At 37.9% G+C, this 13,230-nt stretch overlaps 1 protein-coding gene across 6 annotated transcripts in view; it reads left to right on the forward strand.

Annotated features, from left to right (window-relative positions):
* Positions 1–380: 380 nt before the first annotated feature.
* The window catches only part of HGF (hepatocyte growth factor), an 80,813-nt gene continuing 67,963 nt past the window's right edge, over positions 381–13,230 (forward strand). For 2 of the 6 annotated variants that reach the window (XM_077863857.1, XM_077863856.1), the window contains exons 1-3: positions 384–680; positions 7,544–7,709; positions 11,858–11,970. In XM_077863857.1, coding sequence (XP_077719983.1) covers positions 593–680; positions 7,544–7,709; positions 11,858–11,970 — 367 coding nt within the window. In that variant the 5' untranslated portion in view covers positions 384–592. Of the gene's footprint in view, positions 681–7,543; positions 7,710–11,844; positions 11,971–13,230 lie in introns of those variants that run through there. The other 4 variants (XM_077863854.1, XM_077863855.1, XR_013360300.1 and 1 more) reach the window with 3 other exon arrangements.

The raw sequence follows: 13,230 nt of genomic DNA on the forward strand, positions 1-13,230 counted from the left end.
CCCGAGCCCCCCTCCGAGGCCCCGGAGCCCCCCCCCGCCCCCCCCGCCCCCCCCGCCCGAGCCTCGCGCGGGGCCCGGGGCCGGGCCTTGAACCCGCGGCGCCGGCGTGGGGCCCGCGCACGTGGACTGCGGGGCGGCTCTGCCCCCCTCCCGGCCGCCGCCGTCGCGCGGACCCTGGCGCTTTCCCGGGGGCGCTGAGCGAGCGGGTCCCCGCGGGCCTGCCCCCCCCCCCCCCCCCCCCCCCCGGCGGTCGCGCTGGGGCCGAGCTGCGCGCGGCGGGCCGGGGCCGGTGACCTCGGGGCGGGGGGGGCTCCCTCGAAGCGGAGCCGGGGGCGGGGAGCCCGCATCCTCCGCTGCTGGGGGGGGGGGGGGGGCGGTGGGGAAAGGAAGGGGTGGAAGGCAGCGGAGGGATGTTGTTAAACAGTTTCTTACCGTAAGAGGGAGTTCAGACCTCGATCTTTCCAGTTAATCACACAACAAACTTAGCTCATCGCAATAAAAAGCGGCTCAGAGGCGCCGGGTTCCTCAGCACCGAGTGGCCCAGGAGCCGCAGGCGGCCGTGGGCTCCGGGTCGGCGGCGCCCAGCAGCGCCATGTGGGTGACCAAGCTCCTGCCCCTGCTGGTGCTGCAGCAGCTCCTCCTGCACCTCCTCCTGCTGCCCGTCGCCGTCCCCCGTGCAGGTCAGTCTCCTTCTCCACCGTCCTCACCCTCTTGCTCCCTCCCGGCTGAGCCTCCCCTCCCGCACACCCCGTCACCCCATCCCAGCATCCTGCCCCGGCTCCGCGGGGGGCCTGGGTGCGGTGTAGACCTCTCCGTGGGCTTTCTTGTGAATTCTTGTTTCTGTTTGCAAGGCATTTACAATGATCATTAACACCCCCTGAATGCGTGTCCTCCACCCCAGTCCCCAGCCCGGGCTCCCCCCGCCCCCCCTTAGAGTCTCCCAGGCGTGGACCCTGGGGCAGGAATGAAGGGCTAACACTGGCTGGGATTTTGCTGGTTTGGCCAAGTTTAAAGCTGAACGGAAGGTCTGGTCTGAAAGGGGGACTGTGACTGTCCCAGGGACTGTCAGTCCAGCAGGGACGCACTTCTTTCCAGAGGACAGTTTTCCGTGACTCTTCAGGACCCCATGTCGCTCCGTCAACATTCAGGGCTAAATGATGACTTTCTGCAGGTTTTCACTGGGAGAAGGAGATTAAACTCTGGGGATATGCGTATTATCAAAATGAAAGAGAAAGCCTGCCCTCCAAGACCTCCTTCTTTGTGGGTGCGGGCGCCTGCCCTTTGCAACTGCAGTGCAAGGGGGGTGCAAATTCTGTGACAGCGATTCAAGCTGCCCAACGGCTGCTTTCGGCCTCCCAAGTTCTCCCCTGAATTTGCAGGTTGGGAAGGGACGGCTGGTGAGTTCATACTACCTTTCTGGAAGTATAGAGATTCCACTTGGCGCTTTGAGAAGTTTTCTGCTGTTATCAGGGCAAGAGGAAACATCTGTATTTGTTTGTATTATCATTGTAGTGGCTGAGATGCCAATGGGGACAAGGTAGTGAGCACCCTGGGTAGGCACAGGGGAGTAGAAGAATGGAACAAATGCCCACATGGCAAACGTGGCCTTTTCATAAGACAAACCAGACAACTGGCCATATCTTCTGAGATAAGCTAACTATGAAATTTATCAGACCTCTGATGTACTTTCTGATGTAATACAAGGGTTGAAAACATCAAGAATCTGCTAAATGACAAGGTAAAGGATTCAAACCACCTGGCTTTCTTCTATTGTTTTGCGAAGTGGTCCTTGTGAAAAACAACACTGTGCAGGAAGGACCTGTTGGAAAACACTTAGGTAAGATTTCTAGAGAGGTGAACAAGAAGTTAGTGCAATCAGGCAGGTTGTCATGCCTAAGGTGTGTCGTGCTGAAATGAACTCCCCATAAGACATTGCTGATTTTAGGGGATTTTGAGTGTAAATTGAAATCAGGGCTAACATTTGGAGGGCTTTCATTTTTATTTTGTTTTAAAAAATATTTATTTATTTATTTATTTATTTATTTATTTATTTATTTATTTAGAGGGCTTTCATTTTTAAAGACTCAAATGTCGATGGTCTGAAATATAATACTGTTGTACCTGCAATCATCTGTGCTAATGCGAAGGAAACATAACGTGGAAAACCCAAACAGTAGATCAACCATAGACAATGTCTATTTGTTTTTGGCACGCATTACGAAGTTTTGGCAGGAGATATACATTCGTAATTATATTTCACTTTGGCTAATGTTGAAATGACTGCGTTTCCTGAGTATAGGGAGAATGAAGCCCAAGAGTGTGCTGGCAGGCAAGGCGAGGCCAATTGGGAATTACAGATATGCTGTGAATAATTCCTGCAGTGGATAATGCTAAAATTGTCATCAAAAGAGGGCTTGGCTTCATTTGGGTGGCAAGTTTATTTTGATAGTTTTTTTTTTTTTTTTAAATAGCATTCTCCGAAATGGAGAATGTGGATAGTCCTCTTAGAACATCCAAACTTTGTTCTTTTTTATATCAGCCAACACTTAGAGTTTTTTGTTGTTGTTAAATTGCCTTGGTTATACTTCTAGGTTTATCCTATGAGTCTATAGTTGTACATTTTGTGACATAATACAATGTCCGAAAAGAAGTGGATCCTATAACGAGGTGACAACCAATTACGAACAGAATGTATCATGGAGATCATTTATTACAGTGTTTCTTAAGAAATATGCAATATAGTGGACCTAAGCCATCCGTATAGGTGTTAGTCTACCTATAGACTACCTATCCTCTATAGAGGATAGAATTATCCTCTATCCACTTCCGCCTACACTGGAAACAAATATCCAATCCCCTGTACAAAAGCAGCATTAAATAAGCATCTAATGTCCAGGAACCTGTGGCGGACATAGAGATGAACAAATGAGAAAGAAACCTATGTTTGTTAAGTAACTGTTATGGACTAAGCTCTAAAAAAGAACTTACTTAATTCTAAAAAGATCAACATTATTCAAATTGTCTTACATGGGGAAATTGAGGTTAACGACCTTAATTATCTTATCATAGGGGATAGAGCTGAGATTTCTACCCAAATCCGCAAGAAGGAAATATGTTGTTTTTTCTTCTTCTATTTATATGGAAGCTGGAAGCAGTGAAATCAACTGAAATTGCCTTTTAAAAATCTGTTTTGTTAAGTAATATATGAAAAGCTCTGTGTTAGAAATACTATGATACTATGGTTGAGAGTGCATTTCTAGTTGAAGAAGTTTGAGGAAAATACGGTACCCAAGTTGAGTATGAAAAAATGGATAGTAGCATGGTCAGTACCTAAGTCAGGTGAAAAAGTGGCCACAAAGTGGCCAAAGGCCTAGAGGAGAGAAAGTATGAGGACAGGTAACCATGTGGGACTGGTTACTGAGAACCTAAGGGGGGAGTATTATGGCCTGTGATTAGAAAAATGAGATAGGGTAGCGTGCATAAAAGCATGAATGTTGTGCTAAACTATTCTGAACACCGCGGGTGGCAGTTGGAAATTTTCGAGTTGACAAGAGACCCAACTGAAGTTGAACTTCAGTGTGGTTGTTTTGATTGCTGCGTGGAGGGAGCGTTGTTTCTGGAAAAACTCTGCAAGAACCAGTTGTAAGTGACTCCACTAGCTATAGGCCTGCACCAGGTCTCTGAGGTAGCCGGTCAGGGAAGAGACCAGGAGGAGGGGTCTATGAAAGGACATCCTGACAAGGAGGCCGATTAAAGGTGAAGAAGGGAGGCACCAAATCTCACCTTGACTATCACTTCCTTGTGTGAATCTCTTTGGAAGAATTTTGCTTGCTTCTCGAACACCAACTGTGACATCCAAGTCTTAGATAAGAGCCATGAAACCATGAACTAGTATTTATGATTCTTGCCTTTGGGAAGGTTAAAGTCTCCAGTCACAACCGTTCTTTCCATTAATTACTTGTGTACTTTCATCTTAACATCTTGCCACTTCAAGCTGTTAATCACTAATCATGTGGGTAGGTTTCTCAGAATATGTGGAGCCAGATCCCTGCTTCTTTCCACACCCTGCAAATCCTTTCCTTGCATGATTTTCCTTTGAAGTCCATGCTTAGTCCATACAGAGAAGAAAATATATGAGGTACTGAGAGAAATGAGTGTGAGACCAGGGACCAGAGGGAGAAATGTGTCTCTCTTCAAGCACCTTGATACATTTGACCCTACTTTGTGTTTGTAGGTTTTCAGTAATGTTTTCAGTTCTAAAACAGGGATTTCAGGTTCTTCAGGAAATATAGCTTCCAGAATGTTTTCCCATACTGAGAGAAGAGGAGAAAGGAGTTGTAATTTAAAGTACAAGCAAGCATGACAAAGTTGCAGTGATCTCTTACCCTTTGATTTCATTTCAATAGTTTGTTTATAAACTTCAATAGTCATGCACAAAAAATAGTAGGGAAAAATCTGATCCAAAGATTTTTTTTTTTTTTTAGTTTCTTACCAAATTAAGCTGATCTTTTGACTGTTTTCAGTAAAACAAGCATCAGTTGTTAATACATATGGAAGAAAAAGTTGAAACTATTTTCAGAAAAGGAGTTTTATTTTGACATGCTTTTTTTAGACTCCTGTTTTGAATTTTTCTTTTATTTAAGAAGAAATTAGTTTTATAGATGACTGGACTACATGATGTACAACTAGCTTGGACTTCACATTTTTGAGTAATTTGTTACTGACCTAGTAGAAATGAGTAAATTATAAAGGGAAACTTCTAAATAATGAGAAATAGTGAAAAGGGAATCCTGATGCCTGGTTCCCATTGCCTTTGGTTAGTTCTGTAGCCCCAGACAAGCTTTTCACTCCTATCTATTATCTAGTAAAGGGAAATCATAGATTTATTTGCTTTTCTGAATGCTTTTTGATCTTTAGATGAGAGGTAGTGATGGAAAAACTTAGCAGCAAGCAAGAGTTAGACTACTTTTATGAGGGTACAGCCACACATTAACACATCTCAGTAGGACAGCTGAGGATCTATAGAATTAAGCACAACCAACAGTCCCACAGAGACGACTTCTCTCTACAGGCCTCAGTACTTGCCTTCATAGTGCATGGTACTGAGCCAAGAAACCAGACCATTGACAAGGGGTTCTGTTTTATTAGATAATTAGGAAAGTATATATCTGAATTTAATGTTTGCCTCAGACTTTTAAAATTTAGTTTTATGCTCTTAGATATGCATAATAAACACACTGTTCATCATGCCAGTTTTAATTCTATATTTTTAATCAACTGAATTTATTTGAGAAATATATATAATTTTTATATATATATAAATTTAGATTTAGATATAGATCTATATATCTATATATCTTCCATTTTAGTCAAGAATCTTATTTAATAGATTTTCAGCATCCATTAACTAGTATTGGATTCTAAGAAATACTCCAATTTATATAGGAAATCAGATGATTATTATTCTGTGAAACATTTCACAGAACCTAAGAAATAGTGCACTACGCTCAAAGGGAGAAACTCCCAATGCAGAGACATATCTCCCATTAACATGATCCTGTGGCAGAAACCAAAATGTGAAAAGAATTATACCACTTCTTTGCTTGGGAGAATAACAATTTCTTCTCTCTGCCAGAATTAGAGAATGGAATTTCAAAAACAAAGTTAAAACTTTGCATATTTGTAACGTTTTTATCTGAATTAATTTCCAAATATTTGCTTAATGATTATAATTTAAATAGATGCAAATATAATATAACTTATTTTGTAGACTGAGTCATTGATATATTAGCATTTCAGGTAATTAAGCAAAGTCATTTGGCAAGTCGGTAAGAATGCCAGAATTATCATCTGTCTGCCAACGTTATGCAAGGCATTTGCTCCACACTCAATAAATAACATGTTGATAGATTATTTGGTTGATTGAATTTCTATGTTAAAATGTCTTTTAAATTATATCTGTTGTACCATGGCCATTCCATCTTGTAGGGCAAAGAAAAGTTAAAAATGAAAACATTATTACAGAAATTAGTACCAGTCTTTGGGGGATTGTGTTCTGGAGTTTTACAGAGAACCAGAAATTCAGAGGACTTCATGTTTTCTCTTATTTATTGTAGACTTCAGGTTAGTATGGACATTAATGAATAGCGTCTGGATGCTTAATAAACCAACTGGAGCCAGTGGTTGCTGGCAAACTTGAGAGTATGATGCCATTGTTTGTACCTCACTCTGCTAGCCATATTTCCAAATTTTCTGCACAAAAATTTTCACCCTCTTTTCTTGGCACATTTCACCAGATATAAAGACCAGGAAAGCATTTCCTGTTCTACCATCCAAATTTCTTTTCTACTGATAGCTCTAAACCAGATCTTCAGAAAATTTTTATAAGCCATATTTCTACATACTTAGAATTCTTAAAAAGAAAAAGATGGCATCATGAGTGTTTAAGAGTGGGGGCCGGGGGTTCTGAAGCTAGGCAGCTGAGTTTTACATGAGGTTTGCTAAATGGGCAATTTAATATTTCCCTGTGTCTTGGTTTCTTCATCTTTAAAATGAATATATTATCACTGCCTTTGTTATAAGGGTGTTCAAAAGAACTTGCAAGCAGAGCAGAGGAGAGGCACAATCATGCCCATCCTTCTTGTATAATAGGTGTAGTCCCTTAGACATTTTGATCCTCATTGTGAAGATGGTGACCATCATCAGAAACTAGGTAACTTCGGGCACATTGAGAATAAAGAAGTAGTTCTTGATCCTCTAAAGTCATCTATAAGATTAAGTCCTTTAGGATGTTTTAGCTCTGTTTTCATGTGTTTAATGGGAGGCTTCATGCTATCTAGGGGCCTTGTAGAATTCCCTCATGAAGAAAAATGATATTGCTACACTAAAGCTTGAAGTTTTACACACTTTTGATTTATAGCATTTGGCTTGATCTCAAGACAAACAATTCAGTGATACTTAAGAAATAGTGCCCCCAAGCACAGAAAACACTTTTGTAGGAAATGAGAGGGGCCAAAATATGAATAATATGCAATACTTTAAAGACAGCCAGCATAATTTATCCACTGCACCATTTTTAGTGAGAAGTTTCTCACATGTAATTGAATTGACTTATCTAATTAATACTATAACTTTCATAAGGACCAACTGCGGAAGGAAATGACAAATTTAATTATAGAGCATGATATGACATGCCTGGGCATTTGGTTTCATACCATTTGGAGACTATCATGTCATTTATTTCTTTACAGTGAACTCTGTCCTAATTTTAAAAGCATATTTCATTTTAAAGAATGTAAATGAGTGACTGTACATGACAAGTGATTTATTCTTCACTGATTACAATATTCTTCTCTTGGTCTTAACTATCTGAGAGTATCAATCCCTAACTCACCTCACCCCCAACCCTTGGAGATCTATCTATCTAATATGTTGTCAGATAAAATCACTATCTTGTGGATGATCCTTAAGGACTTTTTTTTTTTCTATATGAGCCTTAAAAGCTTTTCCTCCATTTTTTTAAAAAAATTATTATTATTAATAGAAGGACAGAAGAAAAGAAGAAACACACTTCATGAATTCAAAAAGTCAGCAAAGACTACTCTAATTAAAGAAGACCCATTACTGAAGATAAAAACAAAAAAAATGAACACTGCAGACCAATGTGCCAATAGATGTATTAGGAATAAAGGACTTCCATTCACTTGCAAGTAAGTTGCTTCATTTTGTTCTTAGGATAACTTTCCAAATATAGCATCTACTAATTATTATCATGTTTTTTTTTTTGTTTTTTTTTTTTGTATTCAGTGTAATTTGCCCTTAAGAGTATAAGCTTAGCTTTAGTTTTAACTCATCATAACAGAAAGTGTAGCTCTCGACTGATGGAAATATGAGTAAGGGAGAACACGTAAACATATCTTTTTAGAATCCACAGTGCCTTTGGTTATGGAATTTGTGTTTTTTCATCTTATGAACAGTTGAATTTTAGAAACCAAAATTCCATTAGATTGTATTTTATCCAACATGTAAAGTATTCTATTTAGAATAAACATTTTTTTTTGTTTGTTTTCTTGCAAGAAGAGTGGAGGCATTTTCAGAATATAAGTTGGGCCAGAATTTGCTGCAACTTACATCGTCTTCAGGGATTTAAATAAAAGGTGTTGAGAGAATTAGATAAAAAAGTAGAGGGATTGGTGTCAGCAGCGAAGGCTGTTCAAAAGGAGTTAGGAGGTAGTGATGATGAAGTTTTAGGTGAAAAGTGACGGAGAAATTCAAAGAGGCAGGAGAGGATTCAAATGGAGGGTTTTCTTATCTTTTGAAATTCCCTATGCAGCCTCACAGGGAAGAATTCCTTCCTACTTTGTCAGTGATTTAAGGATAAAACTTGGGAGTTTCAGGCCATGAAGGAGACCATTGCATCTGAATGATTTTCCGAGTTCCCAAAAGAAAATGCATTTCCTCATTCTTCATAAACATTCCCATCCCCTCATTTACTTTATACCCGTTTATTCTCTGTGGCATTCTATTTTTTACAGGACTGTGCATGACATCCTGTCAGTTTTGAATTCTGCTCCATTTGAGCAGTGATGTGAACACAAATTTTAGTAATGCCATGGCAAGCGATCCTAATTTCATCTTACCTTTTTCAGAGAAATGAGTGCTATTTCTCAGGGAAGCGACCTGGTCAGAGAAGATCCTCAACAGATGTAGGGAAGGAGAGACTATCTCCCTTCTACTCATTCATAACTCTTCTGGAAATATTTTTATTTCTAAACTGCCAGGGAGGTGTTTCCTGGCAAGGAGAGTGGGGAATTGACTTTGCAAGTATATCCCTATAACAATTCTGTTTCTTTCCCTGACTTTCCTGCCTAGAGATTGTTAAAAATAAATTAGGAGAAACTACTCTCAATCAACATCATAGTTATGTAGATTTATGGTGATGTTCTTCTCAAAATTGAGGAGGTTAGATTTATTGTATTTTCCCCTCACAGGCTTGGGAAGGTGGGGCAAAGGAAACAAGAGAATCTCATGTCATTATTGATTTTTAATTCTAAATCTGAAACGAGACTCTCCTGAATCCACAAGTAAGGAAAGTATTCCTACCTCTTGATTTTCACATTAGTCTGCCTTCTGTCTAGAAAACAAAACAAAACAAAAACCTGTCCTTTTGTTTTAAGGAGGAACTAAAATAATTTTGCTGCATTAGAGAACACATGTGACCTGATTAAAAATCTTTACATATGAGGTTGCATACTTTCCTCCTATATTCTGGTTGAGTTACATTTAGCCTTCAATTTTATTGCAACCTGTACAGAAAACCACATATATAATACCTTTATACAGAAAGAGTTCTTCTGCCTAGAAATGTGTCATCCGTCTCACTTGTCTATCCCAAATTTATGTGCACATGTGTTTGGAATCACTAAATACATTAGTTATTCAGAATTGAATGCACAGAATTGAATGGTGATACTCTGAAATTAGATTCTTAATGAATTAAAGGATCTTCTTGCAGGCTTATAATATGGACTAGAATCATTGAAAGATGATGGCAAATATACAAAAATGCTTGGAAAATACCACCAATGCTGTGTGAAAGCATCTGTGATTCAGTGGGTGTGGGGTGGAACATTCTAAAACACATCTCTTCCTCAGAAGCTATCAACAGTATTGATTTAACAGAGATTGAAGTTCTTTTCTGCTGGGTAGGAAAGATGACCAGAATGCCTGATTCTAAGCTCCTCAGAAAATTGGTATCTATGAATTGACACAAAAGAAGAAAATATGAGGCTTTCTTCCTCCATCCATGTCTGAGTAACTGGTTCTGGCATTGCCTTCCTGCCATAATCAACTAGGACTCTACACAAAATAAATTACTGAAAGGAATATGATAATTAAGGATAAGATAAAGACACTTAAAATCAAACTTAAAAGAAGGTGTAACTCTAGAATCTGACTGGATCTGGTCTATTTGGAGGTATGAAGTGATTCAAGGAAACACTTTTCTGAGAAAATATGGCATTGTAATGGGATGAGTGGAAAGGGTGAAGTAAAGTCAGCAAACTAGAAGCTTGGTTACCCACTTTTCAGATGGAATCGCCTGTGTATTCATGGAGGCAAATCTTGCATGTTCCTGATGGGGCTCATGAGTCGCCGCCAAGGTGTTCTCATGTCAAAGCCATATGATCAATAGAAGAGTAGCTTATATATGTGTGGTGCACTTTATTTTAATGTGAAGTTAAGTGGCAACTTTAAATTTTGTTTTTAGGTGTTTGTTTAGTTTTTATCTTTATTTGTGTTCTTTTTCTAATTACTATGCAAAGTCATTTGACAACCCCTCCCCCAATATGCTACAATAGCTTAATAGAGAATTTAGCATGTGTTGCATAAGACTGCAATCCATCAGATCAAAATTCAAGTCTGTTATTAGCCAGTCCTCTCATATCTGCCACCACTGCAAAAAAGAATACACTTTTATTATTTGCTCTTAATTATTATTTCAGCTGCAAGATGTTCTTGTAGGTAGATGTTTAAAAATATCTCTGTGTTCAAGTCAAAGCTCAAAGTTTATGTGTAGAATTTTTTGGAGTTATTTGGATATAGAATAAAATGTTCTAAATAAAAATATGAGATAATAGGTAAAATATTTTAAATCTTATAATGTATTTTTATATGTTTCATAAAAGTTATTTCCCCTTCTTTAAACTTATTTATAAATTGGCAAACTACTAAAAAATAAATGACTAGCTTGGAATATCTAAAATTTTAAGAAAACTATGTGTTCTCAAAACATATTCTATGGATTAGAAGTGAAAAATCCTTATTCTCAGAAAATGTGTATTTCTTTTAATTAGATACTTGTACTTGGTGGCATTGTAATTAGTGTGAACATAGTGAGAAGGAGTTTTAATACCATTTCTTAAAGGAAGGTAAACAGGTCAGAATTCCCACTTGATTTTCTACATTGTAAGACGTGGTAACATTTAATATATTGAAAATTTTATCAATTTTTTTCTATTCTCAGGGTTTTTTTTTTCTACTTACCATCTTGTTTAGAAAGACTTTTTTTAGTGGACAACAAAACTCAATATAATGCTTAGCTATAGGAAGGATGACTGTAGGAGTGGTACATTTTAGTAATTTTCTTCAAGAGAGATATATCAAAAGCATATGCAATGTGATATTAATAGGTTTTTTAAATTAAAAATGTCATGAATGCAAATCTATTTAAGAAACATTGCCTTACATAAACAGTTATCCTGATAGCAAGATTTTTATAGCCTTTAATAAGCTTCCATTCTTTACAAATCACCAAGAAGGGATATAATGCAAAACATTCCAGACTTTTGATTTCAGATTTTTTTTTGCTAGGAAAATCTCTTGGATTGTGTTTTTTCTAATGTGTTTTAGGCAATGTCACTTTAGAATGTACTTTACACAATTACAAGCTTTGGAAATTAATCACGATGTTTCAGCTATAATCATTTGTATATAACTATAAACAAAATCTTCCCACTTGCTGTGTATTTACACACAAAAAAAGTCTTCAGAAATAATTCAAGCAGTTAGGTTATATATTGATTTTGCTTGTTTAAGACTTCATTTCTAGGCATCATTTAGAATAACATGAGAACATTCCAAATAGTATTCTGATATTTAAATCCACACATATGAAAACTTATTTTTGTTTTTTCTTATTTGGTATGAAAGTGGTAGGTTAAAAATCACTCATGTTTTTATTATGCATATATAACCTTGTGTCTTTTTATGTTGCCCTCCTTGGTTAAACCATGTGCCCATTCTTTAAAAACTGTATAAATAGTAGTATTCCTTCTTTTCATTTAGATATTTTTTTCAGGGCCTTTGTTTTTGATAAAGCAAGGAAACGATGCCTCTGGTTCCCTTTCAATAGCATGACAAGTGGAGTGAAAAAAGAGTTTGGTCATGAATTTGATCTCTATGAAAACAAAGGTAACTGGCTTCTCCCTAAATATTTCATAATAAAATAAAGCATAAAATGTATGTAATTTCCTGCCATAGTGCTCTTTCCCAGTAATTTTTCTATATACTGGTTCTGTTACACGGTCAATTCTTCCATAAAGGCAGAGAATACTAGTGTCGTGACTATTTTCAATATGGTAGTTTTAAATTGAGCATTTCCCAAATTTTTCATAATCAGATTGCCCTGTCCCTCTTAATTTCTAGGAGCATCTCCTAGAACTGATGATGTCCATGTTCATTTTAGAGGGTGCCACCTTAAATTCATAGTTTATTTTTATTTATTTATTTATTTATTTATTTATTTATTTATTTATTTATTTATGATAGTCAGAGAGAGAAAGACAGAGACAGAGACATAGGCAGAGGGAGAAGCAGGCTCCCTGCATCGGGAGCCTGACGTGGGATTCGATCCCGGGTCTCCAGGATCGCGCCCTGGGCCAAAGGCAGGCGCTAAACTGCTGTGCCACCCAGGGATCCCAAATTCATAGTTTAAAACACCTTATATTATAGTACATTTTGAGCTTAATACATAGTATTTTGAATGTTAACAACTGTGGGTAACTGATTTGTCTTAGTGGTGATTGCTGACAGTAAAATTTGGAGATTTTGAAATATTAGTTGCATCTTTTCCTAATTATTTACTTTATTTATTTAAAGATTTTATTTATTTATTCATGATAGACAACAGAGAGAGAGAGAGGCAGAGACACAGGTAGAGGGAGAAGCAGGCTCCATGCAGGGATCCCAACATGGGACTTGATCCTGGATCTCCAGGATCATGCTCTGGGCTGAAGGCGGTGCTAAACCGCTGAGCCATTTGGGCTGCCCTAATTATTTACTTTAAAAATCTTTAAAAGAAGAATTGAGGTATATTATTTGTTAATGTGTCTATTTTGTTTCTCTGATACTATATTCACAGGTATTTACTTTTATCCAAAGCCAAACTATATCAATGAAATAATTGGAGAATGTTAAATAAATATGAGTTTTACAAAATAAATCTCTTATCACACAAAATAATAATTATAGATTGTATTTATGATAATAGTATTTCAAGTTTATTGTTTTCTTAAATCATATTATGTCATTAAATTTCTGTTTGGTAATATGCACAGATATGTCTTTATTAGGAGGGTAGAATTTAAGTTAAAATTAATTTATGGTAGAAATAAGATGGCCTAAAAAAAATAAGATGATCTCCATACCCAATAACTCTACAAAACCTAAGCA

The sequence above is a fragment of the Canis aureus genome, chromosome 21 (genome assembly GCF_053574225.1).
Source record: "Canis aureus isolate CA01 chromosome 21, VMU_Caureus_v.1.0, whole genome shotgun sequence".
NCBI classification, from domain to species: Eukaryota; Metazoa; Chordata; class Mammalia; order Carnivora; family Canidae; genus Canis; species Canis aureus.